The sequence below is a fragment of the Phascolarctos cinereus genome, unplaced genomic scaffold (genome assembly GCF_003287225.1).
Source record: "Phascolarctos cinereus isolate Bilbo 61053 unplaced genomic scaffold, phaCin_HiC Scaffold_2;HRSCAF=192, whole genome shotgun sequence".
NCBI lineage: Eukaryota > Metazoa > Chordata > Mammalia > Diprotodontia > Phascolarctidae > Phascolarctos > Phascolarctos cinereus.
Genome location: NW_027555625.1, coordinates 291,174,397 through 291,200,022, shown reverse-complemented (window position 1 = coordinate 291,200,022; position 25,626 = coordinate 291,174,397). Strand labels below are relative to the sequence as shown.

The 25,626-nt window shown below is 39.0% G+C and overlaps 1 protein-coding gene across 2 annotated transcripts in view; it reads right to left on the bottom strand.

Annotated features, from left to right (window-relative positions):
- Nucleotides 1–16,938, bottom strand: part of DPY19L3 (dpy-19 like C-mannosyltransferase 3) — a 106,775-nt gene extending 89,837 nt beyond the window's left edge. The window contains exons 1-3 of one of the 2 annotated variants that reach the window (XM_020985051.2): nucleotides 16,471–16,938; nucleotides 7,440–7,583; nucleotides 5,498–5,631 (exon numbers count right to left, since the gene is read on the bottom strand). In XM_020985051.2, the coding sequence (XP_020840710.1) occupies nucleotides 5,498–5,631; nucleotides 7,440–7,545 (240 nt within the window). In that variant the 5' untranslated portion in view covers nucleotides 7,546–7,583; nucleotides 16,471–16,938. The remainder of the gene's footprint in view (nucleotides 1–5,497; nucleotides 5,632–7,439; nucleotides 7,584–16,470) is intronic. The other variant, XM_020985052.2, reaches the window with a different exon arrangement.
- Between the last annotated feature and the right edge of the window lie 8,688 nt (nucleotides 16,939–25,626).

The window sequence follows — 25,626 nt, the reverse complement described above, 5'->3', positions numbered from 1 at the left end:
GGGGAAAAAATGGTCATTCAGTGAAATAGAGGACTTTCAAGCATTCTTGATGAAAAGACCAGAGCTGAATAGAAAATTGACTTTCAAATACAGGACTCAGTGGAACATGAAGAGGTAAACAGGAAAGAGAAATCATAAGAGACTTATTAAGATTGAACTGTTTACATTCCTGCATGGAAAGATGATATTTATAACTCATGAGACCTTTGTCAGTATTAGGGTAGTTGGAGGAAAAAAATTATATGTATGTATATGTAGATAGATAGATAGGGCACAGGGTGAGTTGAAGATTAAGGGGTCATATCTGGAGAATAAAATTAAGGGATGAGAGGATTATACTCGGAGAAAAAGGAGAGTAGAATGGGGTAAATTATCTCACAAAAAAAAAAACAGAAAAGTCTCTTACAGTGGAGGAAAGGGGAAGTGAGAGGAATGAGTGAATCTTATTCTCATAGGATTTGGCTTAAGGAGGGAATAACATACACATTCAATTGGGTATGGAAATCTGTCTTACCCTACAGGAAAATAGGGGGAGAAGGGGACAAGAGAGCAGGGGGTGATAGAGAGGACAGATTGGGAAAGGGGTAATCAGAAGAAATACTTCTGAGGAGGGACAGGGTCAAAAGAAAGAATAGAATAAATGGGAGGGCAGGACAGGATTAAGGAAAATACAGTTAGTTTTTCACAACACGTCTACTATGGACGTGTTTTGCATAACTGCACGTGTACAACCTATATTGAGTTGCTTGCCTTTTCAATGAGGGTGGGTGGGGAGGGAGGAAGAGAGAAAATTTGAAACCTAAAGTTTTAAAAACATATGTTTAAAAAAAAGTTTTCACATGCTACTGGGAAATAAGAAATACAGGAAATGGGGTACAGAAGTCTATCCTGCCCTACAGGAAAATAGAAGGGGAAGGGGATAAGAGAAGGGGAGACAAGATACAAGAGAGGACAGACTAGGGGAAGGGATATTCAGAATGCATGCCATCTTGGGGTGGGGGAGGGGAATGGGGTGAAAATTTGGCATTCAAAAACTTGTGGGAGTGAATGTTGAAAATTAAAAATAAATACATTTATATTTTTTTTTAAAAAAAGCAGCAGTCCTTTTCATTTCCCCTACACATATGTGTTGTTTCCCCTAATTAAAATGTGAGATCCTTTAAAATGGGAACTGTACTGATTTTCTATTTGTATTTCTACAGCTTGGTACAAAATCAGTACTTAATACTTTTCCATTCCATTCTTTTAAAACCTTCATTAGACTTTAAGATGCCCTCAAACTATAATCCTAAAGCTCTCTTCCATTTCACTGCCAAACTCCTAGAAAAACTTGTCTACAAGTGCTTCCATTTTCTCTCCTCAAACTCATTTCTCAACCCTTTGCAATCTAGCTTCCAACTTCATCAGTCAACTCAAAGAAAATACTGTCCCCAAAGTGACTAGTAATCTCTGACAGTATTTGTCAAAATTTGCCAAAAAATACTATCTGCTATATGAGATGGTATTTTCCCAATTCTCATTACTCTTAACCTGACACACCTTGCACTACTGACCACCCTCTCTTTCTATATACTCTTTCTTCTCTGTGTTGGGTTTTATTGTGTGGTTTTTTTTTTTTTGGTGACACTATTCTCCTGGTTCTTTTGATACCTATTCTTCTCAGTCTCCTTTGCTGGCTCATCATCTACTTCATGATCCCTAATTGTGAGTGCTCCCCAAGGCTCTTTCTGGTATCTTCTTATCTCTCTAGATCCTCATACTTGGTAACCTCATCAATCTGGTCATAAGTTGAATCATCATCTTCTACAAATGACTCACAGATCTATATATCCAGCTTTTGTCTCTCTCCTGAGCTTCAGTTCTACATCACCAACTGCCTATTGGATGTTCCACCCACTAGTGCATTCTTCTTCAAAACTATCTTGTATTTATTTTGTACATATTCTACATATACTGATATACTTATGCATCTTTCTCAATGGAACCTTAAAGGCAGGGATCGTTGCATTTTTGTTTTTGTACCTCAAGTGCCTACCACATAGAAAATACGTAATAAATGCTTGATTAACTCAATTCTGGATATGGTGAATTTAGGATGACAGTAGGACAAAACAGTCAAGAATTAGATTTGGGGAGTTATGCATAGAAGTGTAGTAGAAGCCATGTCAGTGAATAAGATTATCAAAGAGGAGAATGTAGAGAAGGAAGAAGACAGAACCAAGGAACAACCACATTAAAAAGATGGGATGAGGTTAAGGAGCCATTAGAGGTAGAGAAAGAACAGCTAGAGGTAGGGGAATGAGGAGTGCTTAATGTAACTGAAGCTAAGGGAGAGTGGTGTTTCTAGTACGAGCACGCAATCAGAGTCAAAATGTGCAAAGAGGGCAAAGAAGATAAGAAATGGTCAAAAAAACCCATGCATCTGGCAAATGGTAGATCATCTTAAGAAGGGTTATCAAGGAGACAGAAGCAAAAATAGTAGCAGCTAAGAAGACAGTAGAAAGTGTTAAAGTGTAGGAATCAGGTATAGATTTTTTTTTCAAGTTTAGCAATGAAAGAAAGGAAAAAGATGAGACAGTGGCTGGAAGGGTTAAAGGTATTAAAGCAAAGAGTTTTGTAGGATTAAGGCTACCTCAGCATATTTATAGGTACATAAGGAGTCAGTGGTAAAGGAGAGGCTGAATATCAGATCAAGGATTAAAGATATGATCTGAAGGACTGGTTTTAGCGAACTTGTAAAGAGGATATATCTTCATTAATTGATGAGGAAGAGGACAGAAAGGGTGCAGATGCTGAAAGGCTTTCAGCAAAGGAAGAGAGGAGCTAAGGGAGTTCACATCTGGATAACTTCAATATTCTCAGGAACACAAGTCACACATTGTAAGTACGGGGAGTGTGGTATAGTTGGTGGCAGAGGAAAGAGGAAAAATTTTGGAGTTGTCACTCTGCAGAAGAAGATAAGAAATAAATAAAAACAGTCAAGTTTATATACCATGAACTTGCAGTGATGAAATCACCTTGATTTTATGACTTCTAGTATTAACACTAAGCAAGCCTATAAGAGAAGAAGAAATCGCATTGTTCCACATCCAAAGAATGAACTTTGGAGTCTGAATGTAGATGGAAGCATACTATCTGCTTACTATTACTATTACAAAGAATAAGCATGGCTTCAAAGAAGAAATTTGGGAAAACACCTCCTCTGACTCCTTTGAAAAAGAGGGTGAACAGGTGTAAAATATTACATATATTTCAAATTTTTTCAAAGCACTGACTGGTTTTGCTGATTTAAAAAAAACTATTATATGAGCTAGATCTCTGGAAGGTCAAAGGGAGGACTACAGAGGGAAATTTAGGCAATGTAACCAAAGACATCAATAAAATTTATTTCAAAAAAGAAATGGCAAGAAGTAGGGGGTGAGAGATTATAGGATTGCAGCTAGTGAAACATTAAAGTTGTAAACTATGGGGTCAGTACTAGACATGGAAGAAAAGCAAAATTAGAGTTCAGGAGATGGATTAGAATAGGCATGGGTCAAGGGAGAAATGGCCATGATGACAGTAAAGAGGGCACTTCTCATAAATTAGGGAGTGGAGGACAAGACATTATAGAAGGAGAGTGAAATTTCAGTGGATTTGACCTTGAAAGACGTGGTAAAATTCTAAGAGAATTATGAGAGACATTATGGGGCCATGTTGAAATGTAGAAAAGTGGATGTTGGAATTGAGGTAGTATAGGAATCTCTGGTCAATTCCCCAATAACAATGGCAGAGAATGGGGTAGCTCAGAAGACCAAGATGCCAGGAACTAAAGTCACTGAAAAAATTAAAACAGTGATCTAAAGATGCACCAACCATGATGGAGAGAGGACGGTATGAGCAAAGACCTCAAAAAAGTAAAAACCATTGAGAAATATAATATGAACAGGAAGTAAGAGGAATGGAGAAAGTCTCAACAGATAATGTATCTCCTCAGCGTAAAACAATGTTTCTGGTAAAAGTGAAAACAGAGTTAATTGAAAAGATTAAAAATACAGGAGAATTTATTGATATAAACACAGGCTTTCTGAAGCACATGCTGGAATGGGTGAAGCAAAGGGTGTACTGGGTTGGAGTGGAATAGGGGGATTAGAATAAGGATGAGGGGTCTGGAAGAGATAGTATGGACATGCTATTTGCACTTGAATCGGTGAGACCTAAATGGAATCTGAAAGCCAGCATAATAAAAGGTAGTTTGTTTAAAATCTCTTAGATTTTAAACCAGAAGTGGGTTTAAAGTCCAGCTCTGTCACTCACTATCTACTGTTTGTCATTCAGTCATTTTCAGTTGTGTCCAATTTTGTGACCCCATTTTGGGGGTTTTCTTGGCAAAAATACTGCAATGGTTTGCCATTTCTTTCTCCAGCTCATTTCACAAATGAGGAAATGAGGCAAACCCACAGATAAGTGTCTAAGGCCACATCTGGATTCAGGAAGAGTGTTTCTGACTCCAGATCCAGCAATCTATCCACTTTGCTATCTAGCAGCCTTTCTCAGCCTTGAACAATTCACTTAATCTCTCTTAGTCTCAATTTTCTCATCTGTAATATGATAGGATTGGACTAGATGGTCTCTAAAGTCCCTTTTTGCTCCAAATCTACAATGATCCATAAGAACTATACTGACAAGATGATTTGCAGTAAATCTGTCCCCAGACTTAAGAGACAAAATTTAGAACCTTTGCATTTTAGAACATCCATCTTCAGGGGATAATGTGGTTCCCTTCCAAGTTTGCTGTGGAAAATGTGGGTAAAAGGACAAAGAGCTGCCAAACAAGGTCTAGTATACACAAGGTCTTTCTCCTATGGTTAAGAGAAGAGCTGAGCCTCATGTTTCTATGCTCTGTAGGCAGCTAAACTATAGGCAGGGAGGAACAAAAACTGCTAAACAGATTCTAGATTCCTTGAAATGTCCCCTTCATTTCTACCTCCTTAATGAGGGAAGTAAGGTACTTAGATCTCAGTGCCTTCCTTTTCTTCCATCACCAGGACCCAACTGATCCAATGGCTTTACTTCCTAGTTGGAATCATGGTAGATAGGTAAACTTTAATGAAAGGCATATAAGTCATATACTAAGATTTTCAGGGGCCCACCTAAAGAAACCAGCTAAGCCACACTTGATAGCTAACATACCAATCAGGAACCACATAGAGCCAAACTACATGTGTATCTATGGAATCAAAGGCTTTTCTGACAAAATCTGGCACTGAAGAGACAAATTAAAAGTAGAAATTCCTTTAGCATCTACTCTATAGAATCTTCATCAATCATACTGGTGCACTGACTGCTTCACAATAGGCCCATTATGTCATATGACCTTAAATTGAGGTCTCAATTTCACGGATTTATTAAGAATAGATGCTTTGCAAGAACCATGCCGCAGACATTCAGGATTTTTCGATTTTTCTCATACTTTTTTGAGAAAATAAGTGTTCAATAATTAATTGGAACCTCTTACCTTAATGTTAGAAAACCATAAATCATTTTCATGCAACGTAGCAAGGTAGACACAAGTAAGAAATCCAATGCAAAGGCCAATAGTTCCACCAATCGTAAATGAAAGAATTTTCCATAATCCTTTCCCACTGTAAACTTTTTTTTGTAAAGAAAAAAAGTCAGTTAAAAATTCAATCATTTCACTACTGAACACAGTTATATATGTTACATTTTTGAAGTCTTTTCATAATAATGTGAGGCTTATATTACATTTTTTAAAAATTATAAATAATGTTATGGCTACATAGAATAAGTAATCTATTATCTCATGAAGAACATTAAGGCTACAATAAGTTAAGAGGTATGTATTCATTATTTCTGTGAATGCGTTAGAATCCAAATCACAGAAATTTAGAGTTGGAAGAGACTTTAGTAAGCCAGGCATCCAGTGCAATCTATACACGAAAGTAATCCCCACTCTATGTCCACTAAGTGGTTGTTCAGCTTCTGCATGAAGATTTCCAAGGATTGGGACCCCACCATTTCTGGAGGCGCTCCATTCAATTTTTTTGAAACTTTAACTGTTCAGGAAGTTTTCCCCAATATTAAGCCTACTTAGGCTGCTTTCCCACTTGTACCCATTATTCCTAGTTCAACAAGAGTAATCCCTCCTCCACAATGCCCACTAAAAATTTTTTGGAAGATTTCATTCTAGTAAATGATGGAAGAACATTACATTATTTGGCAAAAATGTTGTATTACATACAGTCTCTTTCTTCAGAATATGAGACTGGCAAGTTGTAACCAACACAATCATGGGGATGTTAGTATGTCTGCCAATCCTGGCAAAAACATGTTAGCTAAACCTGAAATCTTATTGTAAAGTACTGCTTTAAAATATTTTCATTTATTATACTGAATGCAGGTAAATTTTACATTTGTTGTTGTTGTTCAGTTGTGTACAACTCTTCTATGACCCCATCTGTCGTTTTCTTGACAAAGATAATGGAGTGGTTTGTCATTTCCATCTCCAGCTCATTTTACAGATAAGGAAACTAAAGCAAACAGGGTTAAGTGACTTGTCCAGAGTCACATACCTACTAAGTGTGTGAGGCCAGATTAGAACACAGGAAGAGAAGTAGTCTTCCTGACTCCAGGCCTGGCACTCTATCCACTATACCACCCATCCTATTCCACCCAGGTGACTGAGTTTTAGATTACAAAGTCTTTTATCTTTTAAATACCCAATTTATCTTTTTCTGCAAATAAAATTGGGAGTGAACACTAATCAAACCCACTTTGATAATAATTCCATGTTTCAAATTGTAAATTACCCTCTTGTCACAGCAAACTAGGAGGGTTAGAGATAGCTTGAGCCAAGGGTTAAAAATGACTGCACAAAAATTAAAAGAGAATGACTTTATTTGTTCAGTCTGGGACACAGCAGTTAAGGCTGAGAGAATCATGAATCATGAATTTCTATTCACTGCACATTTACTGCCTGATCTTGAAGAACTTCTCTGTACTTCAGTTACCTCAGTTACATAAACTGATAACACTGACCTTCCTCTTAGTACATCAGATTTAATGTTCAACACAGTACCAATTTTAAATACCAAACATTAGAGAAGTCAATAAAAGCAATATTTTAAAAGGTTTCAAATGAACAAAATGCATCTTCAAATACAATTTAAACTTTACTTAGATTTCAATGTCACAATTCAATTAATGCAGTGGTTTGTTTACCCAACCACTTGTATGGATAAATGGAACATCACATTGTATAAACTGTCTACTGATGAATCACTTTGTATCTTTTGAGTCTTTTATAAGGAAGACCCCAGACAATGCAGTACTAAACTCTTAAACAATTGTACGCTCAGGGTACAATTAAAGCTTACATTTTAATATGCAGTGACACCAAATGCTGCAACATTTTTTCAACAAATGTTGAAATAACTTACTATTTAACAATTGTCTTTCCAGTTCTTCCTCCTCCTCCTCCTGTGACTGATTATCCTCATAAGCTTCTGCGACTTTTATTTCTCTCCTTTGCCTGATAGTCGTCATGATGTGAGACTTTCATGCATTTTTCTTCAAACCAAAACCTACACAAATAACACAGTAATAAATGACCCAGACCATGTAAGTAAAGTTACTTCTGAACAGTATACCCGTTACCTTAAACACTTTTAAAAACTATATCAGACAACTTTGAAAGACTTAAGAACTCTGATCAATACAATGACCAACCATGATTCTAAGGGACCAATGATGATATATGGTGCCCACCTACTAGAGGGCAATGGACTCAAGATTCAGAAAAATATATATATTTCTGGACATGGCCAATGTAGGAATTTGTTTTGCTTTACTATGTATGTTTGTACAAGGATTTTGTTTTGCCTTATTTTCAAGTGAGGGGACGAGTAGAAGGGAGAGAAAAGATATGCTTGCTAAGTGAAAAAAATTTTTTAAAATGCATCAGAAACAAATTTGCACCTAAATCAAGTCAAAGTAGGCAGCCTCTTAACACTGAGGGTACCTTGATATTACATGTCAAAGCTATCTCTTTCATTGGCCTGTCATAGTGACATTTTCCCTCCAACTTGTTCTCAGATTTCCACCACTAAAGTTGTGAGGGGAGGAGATGGGGAGGAAAGAAGTTAGTGGTGTACTACAGAAGACATTCACTTCCCTTACAACTTTTCCCAAGACCAATCCTGGTCAAAAGTCACAAAATCTCAAGAACTGAAATGGATCTCAAATGCTATCTAGTCCAATCCATACTTTGATAAGAATGCTTTCTAAATAAAACAGACAAACTTATCTAGCTCCTGCCCACTGCTTGGTGGTTTCCCATTCCACTTTGGGACAGTTCTCATTATTTAGGAAGTTTTTCATTACTCTAAGCTTAAATTTGTGTTTGTAACTTCTACCCAGAGCTATCATATCCCCAACTGCTCTCCCCTTTCTCCAGATAAATATTTCTAATTCCTTCAATTGATTCTCATATTGTATGACCTCTCAAGGCCCTAACTGCCTTCTTCTGAACATTTAAGTCAGCAGTTTCCTTCCTAAAATACAGAGACTGAACTAAACCTAAACTTAAGATTTGTCCAGATGCCTTCCTCTCTCAGCTTAGCTTACATTTATAGTGTAAATATCTTGCATGGACCTCGTAATTTACAAACTGTCAGCCTCATTAGAATGTAAGGTCCTTAAGGGCAGAAGGGTTTTTCTTTGTTTCTCTAGTGTTTAGCACCCTGTCTGGAAAGCACCTAATAAATGCTAGTTGACTATCATTTCCCTGGTCCTAGACACTATGCCTCTCATTATGCATTAGCTTTATTGACTGTTATTCTATATTGCTGACTCACATTGAGTTTTATAGTTCACTAAACTGCCCAGATCTTCGTGAGAATTGCTGTGTAGCCACACCTTGCTCATTTTAAACTTATAAAGTTGATTTATGGACCTAATTTAAGACACTACATTTCTCCCTTGATTCAATCCACTGTTCTAACCTTTCATGATCTTTTGAATCCTATGTCATTTAATGTGTTAGATATCCCTCCCAGCTTTGTGTATGCTAAAAATTTAATAAGCATTACCTCTATACCTTTAACCAAGTCATTAATAATAATAACAATAATAATAAAAGATTACCTTCACTGAGTACTCCTTGGATGCCCTCTTCTAAAACAACTTCAACTCATTAATGACTTTTTGAGTCTAGCCATTAAACCAGCTCGTTTCACCTGAGTGTACTTGTTGCTTAGTTGTTTTTTAGTTATGTCCTATTCTTCATGACCCCATTTGGGATTTTCTTGGCAAAGATACTAGAGTATGCCACTTCCTTCTCCAGCTCATTCTACAGATGAGGAAACTAAGGCAGACAAGGTTAAGTGACTTGTCCAGGGTCACATAGCTAATGAGTGTCTGAGGCCAGATTTGAAGTCGGGAAGATGAGACTTCCTGACTCCAGGCCCAGCACTCCATTCACCCAGCTGCCCTGCCTATTTTCTGTATTTCTATCTTGTCCACAAAATCATGGAACTTCATCAAAAGCTTTGCTAAACTTTAGGTTAACCATATCTAGAGCACATACCCCAGATCTACTAGTTTGGTAACCATGTCAAAAAAATGAAATATTCTAGTAGGACCTGTTCTTGAAGCCATGTTGGTTTTGGGGATCTTTACTTCCCTTTTCTAAATGTTCACTAACTATCCTTTTTATTCCTTTAATAACACATTACAATTTTTCCAGGAGTCAAAGTCAAGCTTATTGACTCATAGTTTTCTAAGCGTATTCTTTTGTCTTCTTTGAAAATCAAATGCCCTTCTCCAATTCTGTAGTCTTTCTTTTTATTCCACATGATCTTTCCAAAATCATGAACTCAGCAATCACATTTTTTAGTTCTTTCAATACCTGAGGATGTAATTCATCTAAAACTAGTGACCTGAATTCATTAAAAGCTAGGTGCTTCTTTTAGTATTTCTCTACTTATCTTGACTATCAATTCCTTATTGGTCACATTTGTTCTGGACCCTCCTGGTCCAAAAATTACGCTTCTTGGCAGAGAAAACAGAAGCAAAGTTTAACTCTTTTTTTCTTCATTGTTGGTTATCAACATTCTACTTACCCTGAACAACAGTACTAGACCTTTTTCAATCCTCCTCTTTTCCCCAAGAGAGCTTACAAAAAGTCCCAAAAAACTTTTTTTTTGCCTTAGCTTTCCTTACTGGTCTCAATTCATTCTGAGATTTAGCACTCCTAAGGATAATCTGTAACAATTGTGCTGTGGTACTATATTTGACTTCTATTACTTGTCCTTGCTTTCATCTTCTGTAGATCTATTTTAAAATTCTAAGTTGGTTGATGAATTCCCCATGCATTTACATTTGTTTCTCTGGACAACTTCATTTTTTCCTCTTCAACGGAATTGTTTTTCTTTGTCTTTAGAATTTCATTCTTGAAAGTTTCTCATCCTTCCTGGGCTGACTTCCCTTGTAGATTTTTAGTATCTGGGATTGCACCTACTCTTTCTTTGAACCCTTTGAAACTTCCTCTCTCAAAATGTAAGATGCATGTCAGACTATCCACAGCTTTCATCTTCTAGTATTTCACAAATTCCACGATGGAATGAATGGTCACTTGCCCTCAAGGTTCCCATCATTTCCATGCTAGCAAACAGTTCCCTATGACCTCCAAGCTTCAGATCCAGAACACAATTTTCCCTTGTTGGATCTTTCATTTTGGGGAGGATGAAATTACAATTAAGGCAAATAAAGAAATGATTAATTACTCTATTTTCAACAAAGAGAGAGTTTCAAAAGAAATACAGATAATTGAATTTCCCCATCATTACTATGCAAGACTTCAATCTATTTCCCAAGCTCCACATCTATTTTCTCTTTCTGTTTAGGTTGTCTGTGGAACACTTTAATGACATCATTTCTTTTTCTGATTCATCCAAATGTTGTCCACCATGCTTCTCCCCATCCTATTTCTTAATTTTCTCACATCAGTATACCTTAATATGCCATCATACTTTTGCCACTACTTTCTCTGACTCTTTATTAAATGCAGCAATCTGTAAGAAAATGGCTTTAAGTGAGCCTTCTAAAGTGGTACTCTGTCTGTCTTTGTCTTTCTTTCTTTCTTCCCTTCCTTCTCTCTCTCTCTCTCTCTCTCTCTCTCTCTCTCTCTCTCTCTCTCTCTCTCTCTCTCTCTCTCTCTCTTTTTCTTCACTAGGGAATGGGGTTAAATGACTTACCCTGGGTCACACAGCTAGTGTTACGTGTCTGAAGACACATCTGAACTCAGGTCCTCCTGAATCCAAGGCCGGTGCTCTAACCACTGCGCCACCTAGCTGCCCCCTAAAGTGGTAGTTTTTCTATGTTAAATCCAGGATAAATTGGATATCAGCATCCCCACAAATGACATCTAAGAGAGATAAGAACTGCTTACCTTTGCCACTGAGCATTAGTGATGTGTAAAGTAATGCTTAAATTAAATTAGCTGGTTTCCCAAACATTAAAATGAAAGCTAACAGTATTCTAATCTTGAAAACTTTGTATTTCTAGTTAATATTATTGATAGTAAATTCTCATTTCTCTTTGCTATATGGAATTTGGTAAGCCTCCTCACTATGAAATAAGTATGCATTGCAGAATCCTGCTTCTATATCTATGTATGTATTGTCCTGCTGACCCAGAATGTCCACCCCTTTCCCAATCCAGACCTTCCCTCATCCTTCAAAGCTCAGCTCATTTATGAAATCTTCTCTGATATGAAAAGCTGGAAGTTATTTCCACTCTACTTCCCTCCCAAGTCCTTCCAATGTACTTATCAAACCTCTAATGCATATTAATAATCATTTACATACCTGTCATTTCTGCAACTGAACTGTAAGTTCCTTGAGAGAAGGGACTGTTTTATTCATCTTTGTATTGTTCTCTGCTTCTCCCTCCAACCCCCAATGTCTAACATAGTATCGCATTCATAGCAAGTACCGATATTTGCTGAATTGAAATAGCGGAGGTGCTAGACTTGGAAGTCAGGAAGACAGATTCAAAACCCACTTCTGATGCTTATTAGCTGGGTGACTTTGGGCATGTCACTTAACCTCTCACCCTCAATTTCCTCATTTGTAAAGTGGGGATCCTAATACCTATGCCTACTTCACAAAGCTACTGTGAGGAGGCTCAAATGAAATAAAGTACTTTGCAAACTTTAAAATGCTTATGTCAATTTATATATATAATATAATTATATATATTATATATATTATAATATATAATTATATTTTATATATATATATAAAACTTTTTATTTTTTTTTTACTGAGTACCCAGTGTCCTAAAGCACTAAGAAAGGTACATGGGTATTTAAAAGCTTCTCTTCCCAACTAGACTATATACATTTCTTGAGGGCAAATTTTTTTTATTATACTTATGTTTCCTGTAGCACCTAGCATAGTGTTAATCGCATAGAAAACACTTAACAAAATATATTTTGATTGATATTGCTGAACTACAACATTTTATCTGATATTGGCATTTCACAGAATTTCAGATTTGGAAGGGACTTCAGAGGCCATCTGAGGTTGAAAATTTTTTTCCTTCTACAACATACTTTGAAAATTATCATCCAGCCCTTCTTTTCCTGAAGACATTCAGTGTGGAAGCATTTATTATACCTCACAAGATGGCTCATTCTACTTATGAATAAATTTAATTGTTAGGAAGTTGTTTTTTGTTTTACTTAAGACTAAATTTGCCTCTCAGCAACTTTGAACCAATTCACTGAGATCTGCCTTCTGGGCCAAACACAATTATTTATTCCCTCTTCACTGTGAGAGCCTTTCAAATATCTGAAAGTAGCTATTATGTCTTCACAAAGTATTCTCTTTTCCAAGCTAAATATTCCAAGTTCTTTCACCTAATGTTCATATGACCTGATATTGATGTCCTTCACCATCATCCTGGTTGCCTTCTAGATACTCTCTGGCTTATCAATGTCCTTCCTAAAATGTGGCATCCAGAACAGCACACACTATTCTAGATGTGGTCAGACTAGGTTAGAGTACAGTACAGCAGGACTATCATCTCCCTAATCCTGGATACTTGGTCTCTCTTAATGCAGCCTAAGCTTTCTTAGCTGTCATATCAAACTGTTGACTCATACTGAACTTTCAATCCACAAAAAAATCCCAGATCTTTAGCTCTTTATTTATAATTTTTATTAAATTTAACCATTAAATATGATTGCATTCTATTAGAAAATTGTACTAAAAGATTACAAGCCCTAAAAAGTATCATATACATCCACTGTTACCTTTACCATCTAAGTTCTGTCCTTATGGCTCTATAGAAATCTCTCTTTTCCAAAGTCATTAATGATCTCTTTACTGCTAAATCCAAACGTCTTTCTTTAGTTCTCATTCTGTCTCACAGGATACTCTTACTCACCTCTTCCCTACCAGAGACTCCATCAATTCCCTAGAATTCTCTCCCAGATCCTCCCTACCTCTTTAATCATTCATTTCATGGCTCCTTTTATTATTCTATGGCATTACACAGTCACAGTGCAGTGGAACTCTAGTCCTGCTCCAGACTCCTAAATGTGGGTGCTGAGGACTCTAGCCTCACCATTCTTCGTTTCTTTGTACAATATTTCACTTAAGCTCACCTACTCGAAAGGCTTTTAGTAAGGACCTCTATGCACAAACAGACTGGATAACCTGTTGACTTCAATATACTATACACTCAACAGGTTCAAATTTGAATTAATTATCTTCCTCCCAAAACCTGCCTCTTCTCCTAACTTCCCTTATTTTGTCCATGGCCCTACCATTTCTTCAAATTATCAAGACATGAAGCTTCAGATTTATCAGTGACTCTTACTTCTCTATTGGCCTCAGTTACCTCATCTGTAAAATGAGTTGGTTAGACTAGATGACCTCTAAGGTTTTGTCCAAATCTAAATACAAGATCCTAATCAGCTGTCAAGCCCTGCTGATTCTGCTGCCAGGATCTTCCCTCTTCTTTCCACTTCTACTACTACAATTCTAGGGTCAACTACTACAATCCTAGGCCTCATTACCTCCCACCTAGATTACCCTAAGACTTCTACTCTAATTGGTCTCCTCTGTAATCCGTCCATCCACAGTATTGCTGCCAGAGTAACCTTCCTAAAGCAAAATCTGACCACATTAACCCCTTGTTCAAATACGTTCAGCGGTTCTTCATTCCTTGCCAATAAAATACAACCCCTAATCCTAGCTTTTAGGTCCTCTGTATTCTGGCAACAACCTACATTTCCAATATTATTGCAGATACCTACTCTTCACATACTCTGCTCCATCCATGAACTACTTGCCATTCCCTAATCTTATCTGGCATTTACACCTTTGAGCATTCTGTCCCCCATGCCACCTCCACATCTTTAACTATGGAAATCCTTCCCTTCAAGTCCCTGTTTAGACACTGCCCTCTCTGTTTTCCCTCATTGCCCCAGGTGTAACTGATCTCTCCTTTCTCAAATCACTGACACTACTTGGTTTGGACCTCTCCTATATATTTATACCATAACTTGTATTAGAGTTATGTGCCTTTGCCTTATTTTACCCTATTAGATTATGCTCTCTTTGGGGTCAGAGGCTAGATGTCATGTTTCAATTTGGTACATGCAGCACCTAGTGCTGTTCATGGGAGGCACTTAATAACAAAAACTACTATTATTATCATGTATATATGCAAAGTACATTAATTTGAATTAAAGCGTGATAATGGTCAAGGGTCACCACCATACTGCAGTCCTGCTATGTCATCAGGTGCACTGATTGGAAAAGCAGAGCGGATCTTAAATTCTCTAAGACTGTTATCTTGAAATATCCTGTTCCACTGCACTAAATAACTACTTAATACTTTAGAATAATGGAATAATGAGCTGAATTTTGTTCATAATTTAATAACAATATTCTACTAACAGGCAGAAAAGGTGAACTCACCCCACAAACTTAGTGAACTCCTCCTATAAAGGTAAGTAATTTACTCTGTGTCAATGTACTTATCACTAGGGTCAAATATTACACATGTTAATTTCCAAGTAAGTAACCAGTCTTACATGAAAATTACCAATCCAATAGCATACCTATTCTAGGAAAAGAACAGAACTTTAAAGAAATAAACATTAACAATATATTAAAGAACAGAATAATACAATCATCAGATAAACAACATAAGACAAAGAACAGCAATAATTCTTGAAGATTTTTAAAAACTATCCAATTGAATGTAACATCATATTACCAAATTTGTTTTTCCCCCATTTGCCTGATTTGATTAAACACTCAGTGTACACACATACTGGGTGTCCCAAAAGTCTTAGTGCAGTTTTCAGCAGTCATTAAAGCTAAAACTGCACCAAGACTTTTAGGACACTCTTATATTATTTACACTTGTACAACTCCTTTCTGTATACATGATTAAAAAGACACCAAGTATACACAAGTGTGTACAAAATCTTCATTAATGTAGCATTTAAAATCACAAACATCAAATCCATGCTATCCTAAAGCTACCCCCCCCCAACCACCACACTGTAGAATAATAATTTTTCTTCTGCAAAATAAATGAGTGCTGCAGGGTGCTGTGGTTTTTGTTGTTGTTTTTTGCTGGGTACCATAAAATACCCCTATGCAAAAAATGATGCTTTATATACTTTACACGTTTATTTCCTGGTCTATACCATAAATATCTACAATGTTGGCATGTGAGAGTTGAGTCTGAAGATACCTACTAGCAACAATCTCAAGCCTAAATTCTTACAATACCCCCCCAAAAAAACATACACGCACATATACTATATAAGACACCTGCTACTCTGAGGCAACAAGGTGAAGGCCAATCCTGACAACACCCAGCCCCAATACCACCCCCCCAATACACACACTATAAGATGCCAGCTATGCTCTGGGGCAACAATCCCAAACCCAAATCCTGACAACACTTCCCGCCCCCCAGCACCATCACTACCATTGCAACACACACTGTAAGACACCTGCTACTCTGGGGCAACAATGCCAGGGCCAAATCCTGACAACCTCCACCCCCCACCAAACACACACACACACACACACACACACACACACACACAATACTCTGAAGCAACAAGCTCAAGCTCAAATGCTAACACTCCCCCCCCCGACACGAAATCTCCGGCAAAATCCTACTAATAAAAGCTAGTTTTGCATCATCAGCATTTAAATGGTCACCCCAAGGCCCATTCCCCCCACCCCGGGCTGTCTGTACAACAAGGTGCCCCCCTCCGCGGGCCACGGTGGGGGGAGGGGGCCAACGGCGCGCGGCGTGGCTGCATGAAAAAACAAAACACAGACACAAGATGTGCGTGGCTTCCTGACCCTCCCCGCCCTTCCCCCGAAAGCACACAACACAACACACACCCATCCAGGACACGCAAGTCACCTTTCGGCCGTCGGTGGGAAGCGACTGTGCTGGGCAGCGGCGGGAGTTGGCGATGGGTCTTCTCGGACTTGGCGGGTCCTCGCTCCGGGCTCGGCGGTGCCAGGGGGCGGAGAGGGAAGGGGCAGGCGAGGGAAAACACACACACACACACACACACACACACACACACACACACACACACACACACTCGACTGCACAAACCCGGCGAGACGCCCGCAAAGAAGCAGCGCCGGGGTAGACAAGAGGCTACTCACACTTCCACACTCACCCTCGCACACCCTCCTCACGCCCCTCACAGCCCGTACCTCACTACGCCTCCGGTTCCCTCCGCCACGGCAGATGGCTCAGAGAGTCCCCCAGAAGGGAAGGGGCGGAGGGCGGGGAGGAGCAACCGGAGGAGGAAGGGGAGGGGAAGGGGAGAAGGAGGCAGCAGCGGAGCTCTGTGCAACACGGTGGAGAATTGGGGGGTTGGGGCGGGGGAGCGACTGGGAGGGGGGTGCGAGAGAGCGAGGGAGAAGGGGGGAGGCAACGAACGGAGAGGCGACCAATAGCCGGAGAGGGCGGGAGGGGGGAGGTGCCTCTGTAGCGGCTGTGGCACAGGTGATAGGGCTGCAGGGCCGCCACTCGTCACCTGAAGCCCCGCCCCGACTCGCGCAGCCCCAGTGGCGAGCCGCGGCGTTGGGGCCTGGGAGGAAGCCACCGTTCCTTTTCCTCCCCAGTCCTGGGACGCTGCTTCTGCTCTCCTGAGGTCCGGGCAGTCGCCGCTGCCCCCTCTCCCCTCCCCCCCGCAAGCCAGTGCCCCGGATGGGGGTGTCGGCCGCAGCGAAGAGGAGCGGGAGCCGGCGTGTCAGGAGGGAGGCCGCAGGTGGGAAGCTGGCTTGACACCGCTGCGGACTGGAGGGGGTAAAGGGCCCGCGGGAGCGGGAGCCTACCCCGCCACCCCCACCCCCCACTCCTTTCTGGTGCGGAACAGAACCGGCCCAAGTTTGCAGGGTGCTTCCAGGCTCTGCTCACGTGCCGCCTCTTGTCCCAGGCCTTTCCTGAACCCTCCTGGGGTTGGCGCTTCTTCCCCCCTCCCCCAGCCAAATTACTTTGTGTAGACTTACCTGGACACCTATAGTTGTTTTCCCTCCAAATTGGATGTGAATTCCTGGGGTGAGGGGGATGAGATGGGGTGTTCTTTGTTTTGTCTTAGCATTCTGTCATGCACACAGTAGGAGCTTAATAAGTGCCTGTCTTTGTAGTTGGGCAAGGCTGACTGGCTTGTCCTGGGTCAGAAAATCTAAAATTTCATTCTATCAACATAAATTAAACCCTAACAGACCGGAGGATGTGTGCTGTATTTTAAGACGAGGCTTGCTTTGCCCAGTTTTCACGAATTGTACATTACTGTAGGCTTTTATATCTCAGCATATTTTCCAATGTCTGTGGGAACGTAGGGGTCCCAGGGTCTCTCCCTCCTCCGGTCTACCCTTGACATGACTGCCAAAATATCTGAGGAACAATTCTGACAGTGTCACTCTCCAACAAGCAGGGTCCTTCTGTTCATTATTGCCTACCAGATAAAATACACATTTATTAGTCTAGTATTCCAGGCTTTATACAATTTGATCCCGAACTACCTTTCTAGCCTTATTTCAGATTACTCTCTTCACTTAACAGGCCTTCCAGTCATACTATACTCGGTGCTGCTCCACGAAATCAACATAGATTCAGGACCTGGGTCCAAATCCTATCTCTACCTATGACTACTCCTTTGACCTTAGACAAGTCATGACTTTAGGCCCATTCCCTGGGGTGGAAACTCTAGTTTCCTCAACTGTAAAGAGAGGGGATTGAACTACAGGGCCACTGAGGTTTCCTCTCAGCCCTAGACCTATGTTCATATAAGTGGATTATCTCCTTGACCTGTCTTGGATCCTGCTCTGCCCTGTAACTGAAATGCACAATTTCATATCACCTAAGTGGTATAGTATGAGAAACGCTAGTTTTGGAATTACCAGGATGAGTTAAAATTCTGTCTCTGTCACTTCTTGCCCATGTGACCTTGGGAAAGGTCATTTCTCCTTCTGAGGCTTAGGTTTCCTGGGCTGTAAAATGAAGGAATTAGTTTTAAAATGATACAAGACCCTTTCCAGTTGTAAAATCCTGTGATCCTGGGAAATCCTCATAATTAAGGCATAGTTCAAATGCCTTCTCCAGTATCATTTTTATGTAAAGGTAAATTTTACAGTCTTTGAGTGTAGGAACTGTTGCTCACTTTTTCCATCCTTGTAGTTTCCGTGCCTAGCATAGCACCTTCAGCTATTGAATACCATGGATTTGTTGGTATTGTCTCTGTAAGACAGTGTTCTGTCTAATTTATCTCTGTAGCCCCTTTCCCCCAAGCACAATGCCTTTTACGTAATAGGGGCTCAATAAATGTTTTTGTATGAATGAATGAGTATTCTCTGGAAGTCAGAGCATACTTAGAATTTGTTCTAGCAAATGTAAAAATTTGAAAAAATAAAATGTGCAATAAATCATAACTGGAAACTTGTGAGAACTTCTCAACTTTTTATTTTTCAAATTGAAACTACAAATTGATGTCATTTTCATTATTCTAAGTAATATAAATTTAAAATGCTTATCTGAAATAAAAAATTTTAAAGGGCTATATTAAGAAGAATAAATATTTAATCAGAGGTCAAAGTGTCTCAAACTAAAAATGGAAACAATGCCAAATCTGAAAAAAAAATACAACATTTCTGAAAAACCTTCATACCTTGAGAAAACTGAATGGAGTATATTCAGATTGCTTTGAATAATTAAGGTTCATAAACAGTCCTCTGTACTTAAATCTCATGTAGATATCTCATTCAAGAAATATCAGTTCAAGGGGCAGCTAGGTGGCACAGTGGATAGAGCACCGGCCCTTGGAGTCAGGAGGACCTGAGTTCAAATTCAGCCTCAGACACAGAACACTTAAACTAGCTATGTGACCCTGGGCAAGTCACTTAACCCCATTGCCTGGCCAAAAAAAGAAAAAAGAAAAAAAAGAAATATCAATTCAAGTGTCCGTGTGGAGTAGGGATAGTTTCCATCTTCCTGATAGTAAAGGTGAAAGTAGAAAACCATAAAAATCAGACACAACTCCAAAATATACAGCAATCTTTGGTACAAAAAATCCATAATGGACACAGAAGACAGCATTTTATCATAGTACCTAAAAATAATGATGTCTATTATGACTCAAGTTTTCAAGAAAAGGTTGAATTCAGAAAAACAGAAAAGGAAATGCATACTATATCTGAGAAATATTTTCACCTAAAATGCTGGTTGACTGACTACTTGTTGACTGACTTCACAATCAGGCTCCAATTTATCTTTCCAGGCTTATTACACATTATTCTCTTTCATGAATTCTATGTTTCAACCCAACTAAGCTACTTGCTGCTTCCACTACACATTCCATCTTCCTGCCTTTTCTCCCAGGGTTCCCTGCCTTTTAGAATTCATAATTTCCTTGAAAGGTCAACTAAAATACAGCCTTCTACTGGGAGCCTGTCTTCACCACTCCTCAATTTTAGCACACTCTCCCCAACCCCCAATTACTTTGTACACATTTTGTGCACAATTACCCCAGTATGATTAAATACTTTGTTTACTAGGATGGCTCAGTGATCTATTAGACCTTTGATTATTTACCCCATCCAGCTGCCATCCCATCTCTCTTCTCCCCTTCATTACCAAACTTCAAGAAAAGTCTGTTGACACCTAATGCCTGTAGCTTTTCATCCCCCAACATGTTCTCAGGGCCATGCAATCTGATTTCTGTATCATCTGTGATGTTTGTACCAGCAAATATGATGCCACCTTTTATCCACTGTCATCTTCCTTTGCCTATAGCATGCTATAATAGATAGAATGCAGGTAAGATCTGGATATGAATCCTGCCTCTGACACTTTATAGCTGTGTGACCATGGCTGAATTCCTTAACTTCTCTGAAATTCAGTTTTCTAATCTACAAAATAGGAATAATATCTATAGTCCCTACTAACCAGGATTGTTAATAAGGCTCAGAGTAAAGTGTATAAAGTGCTTTGCAAGTTTTAAATCACTATATAAATATCAGTTAATATCTTGTTGTAGGTATTGCCTTCAGTGATGCAGATTTCAATCCAATCCTGCCTCTTATCCTTCAACACTTGGGTCCGTGTCTTGTGAGCCCTGAGTCAGCCCAGGATTTAGACATGCCTTTCTTTCTCTGTCTTTGCCCATGCATTAGCCAGGGATCCACCCACCCTCCCTCTCCAGTCTCCATCTTTGACCCAGGGCCCTCTCAAGTGCCCTGGGAACCACCCCCTACCAGACCAACCTCTCACTGTCACCTCTTTCCTTCTGACCAGACACCTCCAGACCATAACTATTCCTGCCTGCTCTGAGTCAGGCCTTTTATCAAAAGACACAATTTCACCACCTGCCATGAGGTTGGATCTCAAGAGAGAAATTTAGGTGAATCACACCTTTCTACAACCATTGATGTTTCTGTCTGGATGCATTTCTCAACAGTTACCATATTCCCATCACCTCATACTCTTCCCCTTCACAGTGATTCTGAAATCCTGGTTGCCTATACTCTCATCTCTCTGAGCACCACCTCACAAAAGTTCCATTCCTGATCTGCCTGCCCCTTCCACTGTGCTCTTTGAATGCCTGCACCATAATTACCAAACTTGTTTTTAAAGATGACCCAGTGGATAGAACACTAGACCTGGATTCCAGAAGACCTGGGTTATAATTTGGCCTTAGGCACTAATTAGCTATGTGACCATGGACAAATCACTTAACCTTTGTCTGCCTCAATTTCCTCGTTTGTAAAATGGAGGTGAGGATAATAATGGCACTTGCCGCCCAGGTTCTTATGAGGATAAAATGAGATAATATCTGTAAAGCACTGTATTATTATTAATCTTAAACATTTTTCTTTCTTGTTTCTTCAGTCTTCTGGCACTTACTGAGACCTGGCTGTGTCCTAATGACATTGCATCCCTGCCACCTTTTCTCTGCTGGCTGCACTTTCACTCATATCCCCCAACTCACTGGTTGTAATGGGGGAAATGCAGTACTCCTTGTTCCCTATTACTTCTTCTAGACTCTCCCTCCATCACTGTTCACACATCAGTCTCTCCTACTCTGAGGTCCACTTATTCAGTGTCATCACCCAATCCAGATGTTGGTGGCTGTTATCTATTAGCCCCTTGGACATTCTTCTTGATTCCTCCATGAGTTCAGTGGCTGTCCCCCATACCTGGAATACTCTGCCTCTTCATATCTGTGTCTTGGCTTCCCTGACTTCCTTAACTCAAATCCTATCTTCTTGTGGCCTCTCCACCCCTAGAGCTTTTCCTCTGGGATTATCTTCCATTTTTATCACATATATCTTGATTATACATAGTTACCTTGCCTTGTCTCACCTGTTGGAATGGAACCACACTTCTTTTTGGTGTAATTTCACTTCCACCTAGGCTTGGGGTTATTTTTCTGATAGTCCTGTGAATCTATGTGCTGCATATTCAGAGGGAGATGTGACTCCTGCTTCACTGAGAGAGCTCCGTACTGGAAATATTGTGTGCTTCTGTTGGGGGTAGGCACCAAAGAAGGAATTTGTGACGAAGGTGGGTGAAGAGAAGCAAGGAGAGACTTTTAAATGTCAGACTAGAAATCTCCCTAGAGCCAAAGACATAGGGAATCCAGTCCTTACTATGTACCTAACTTCTAGCACCTGCAACCCCTGAGCCTGCTAAGAATGGGGCTTCTCATTGTCATATGAAAAAATACTCTAAATCACTATTGATTGGAGAAATGAAAATTAAAACAACTCTGAGCTACCACCACACACCAATCAGATTGGCTAATATGACACACACAAACAAAAAGGAAAATGACAAATGTTGAAGGAGATGTGGGAAAATTGGGACACTAAAGCACCGTTGGTGTGAAGTTGTGAACTGATCTAACCATTCTGGGCAGCAAATTGGAACTATGCCCAAAAGGCTGTGAAACTATATGTGCTTTGACCCAATAATACCACTAGGTCTGTATCCCAAACAGATAAAAAACCAAAAAGGAAAAGGACCTATATGTATAAAAATATTTATAGCATTTCTTTTATTGGTGGCAAAGAATTGGAAATTGAGTGAATGTCTATCAGTTGGGGAACGGGTGAACAAGTTGTTGTATATGATTAGCAGGATATTCTCAGAAAAACCTGGAAAAACTTGCATGAACTGATGCAAAATAAAATGAGCAGAAACAGGAGAACATTGTACCTAGTAACAGCAATATTGTATGATGATGTACTGTGAATAACTTCACTATTCTCAGCAGTTCCGTGATTCACGATGATTCTGAAGAACTTGTGATGAAAGGTGCCATCCATTTCCAGAGAAAGAACTGGTGGAGCCTGAATGGAGATCAGAGATACTTTTTCTTTATTTTCTTTATTTTTCTTGGGGTTTTTTTGGCTGTGTTTTCTTTCACAGAATGACTTACATGGAAATGTGTTTTGCATGACTACATATGTATAACCTATGTCAAATTACTTGCCTTCTTGATGAGGGGAAAGGAAGGAAGGGAGAGAATTTGTAACTCCAAATTTAAAAAAAACAAATGTTAAAATGGCTTTTACATGTAATTGGCAAAAAAAAATATTAATTTTTTTAAAATAAAAATGAATGTTAAAAAAAGAAACTGATAAGGGTGTCTAATAAAATATTTGAACAATTTAAAAAAAACCAAAAGAATGGGCTTCTCTAGCTGAGATTCTTTTATCTGTTCTTGGGAAAACAGATTTTTTTTTATCTTACTCCTAGACAAAGAGCTCATTAACTCTTGTATTAATTTGTCTTTTCTAATTAGAACAACTTCCTTGATTTCTGTTTACTTATTACTGTACCTTGATAAAGAAATTTACTAGCTCTTCATGATGGTCTTTTGTATTACTAGCATTTGGTGAGAATGAGCTAGTATTAAGTGTCATCTAACTCTTGAGTGATTAGGGAAAGTGTCTTTTATTAGGAATCCCTTAGAATCTTACCGGTAGTCAAACAACAAACATTTATTAAGCCCTTATTATGTGCCAGGCACTGTGCTATATGCTGGAGTGTGGTTAGCCATTGTCTAATATAATACAATTGGCACGTGTATAACCTGGATAGATATTAGATCTGGGATCTGCCCAAGGGAGACTTTGATTTCCACCTTTGTGAAAGGGAAGAGGAAGGCTATGCCAGTACTGCTAGTAGTCTAGCAGGGGAGGGGCAGGAAGGTTGCATGTAGGCCCACCATATCTGGTTTGTCTCTCCTATCTACAAGAAGGGTATTGGGCTAGAATTATATCTCTCTACCTACCATACATCAAATCTGTCAACTAGGGGTAAGTTATTAAGGGCTTAATAAATATTCGTTGACTAAGTTGGCCTTCCCATAAATCTTCCACAAAGGATTTACCCAGCAAACTGGCTAAATCTCTAAATTCTTCTAGATCTCATAATGTTGTATTGGCTCATGTGGCTTATGTGGAGTTGTCCACTGGTCTTCTTTATTCACTATACCTCCTTTTCTAATCATACATCTCTCTGATGATATCCTTTATGTCATGTTTCTAGAATTCTTTTTTTTTTTAAAGCAACATATTACAGCCTATTCTCATTCACCATAACATCTCTCCATTCCCTGTTGGGTGATCTGTAACTTTTAATTCTTCAGAAACTGTGTTATTTGTTATGGCTCATGACCATACAACAACACCAGAAGAATACTGAAGTTACAAGGATAGGTTCTTGTTTCAGAGAAGTTTGGGGATCAATAAAAGCATGGCACAGTATACCAAAGGCTTGATCTCCTATTCAATTCTTTACCTAGTTCATTGTCCATCCAACTGCATACCACAGACTAAACAATAGTCTTTACCTACTTGCCCTTTTAAACGATTTATACAGTTAGACTGACTTCTTTTTGACTAATTGTAGGTTTTATTTATAGATTTTGCAAAGATCCTGGGCTTGGTGGCATCAGCACGTTACCTACAATAGGAATATCTGGAAGACCTTGCCATCTATAGAGAATCCTTTTTTCCCTTTGGACTTTGTGCTGGACACCCTCTATAACACTGGCAAATGCCCTGTTTTATGCAGCACATCAGGAACTATGTGATATAATAGTCCAAATATGGTGGTTCTGCTTTCTTTGATGGGGAAAATAGTTTCCTCTAGAAATTTTGACAGATCTTTTAAATTTTCTAGTTGTTTCTTGTTCTCCTTCCAGCTTCAACACAGAAATGTTTAAATGTTATCTTTCTTTGTTTTTAATGCTTTCCCTCCCCTTCACTTACTAGCCATTCTCACTCTTTGTCTCTTTTAATCTCTACTTTTCTGTCCTATTTCCAATGATAAGATCTCTTTACATTTTTGAATGTATATGTGAATGACTAATAAGACATTGGATTGAAGTGGGTCATAATCATAACATGAAATCATGAGCCAAATGTGCTAATTCATAGACCTTGCTACATTTATATAGTTCAAGACCCTATGACTGCTAACCATTTGTCCAGAAAGTCTCTGGTTAGCCCTCTTAATCTGGTTCCTCTTAACTCATTTGTTTTTATTCTCTGCAAAATTGGCAAATATGCAACAGGTGTTGGGCAAGTCTGGAAGGAGCAGATTTGCCCAGTTAACAGATGTTAATGAGTATTGCCTGGCTCAGGATTTTTTGATTTATCTGTGGGAAGAGAAGTAGGAATTTCAGCCAGAAATGTCAGCATTACTAACTACATTGAATTCAGACATTTATTGTGGCTATTATTACTAATCCAGTGCTGAACAGTATTAGCATTTATTAATACTTATAAAATGATTTTGCTAAAATATTCCTGTTTCTACTAATAAGTAGTGATGAGATAGCACAAAGGATTAATCATGACACAGGGAGCTCTTTACAATGGTTTTGTGGTTTTGAATAAGGTTCAAGCCTGAAAGCTATTATCACTAGATAGCTATTGGGTGACTCCTACAAATTGAATTAGTAATCCTAGCACAGTAGAAGGGATGAGTATTCCAACTTTCAGAGGTTATCATATCAGTATTCCTTGGTGACCTTTTAGAATTCACAAA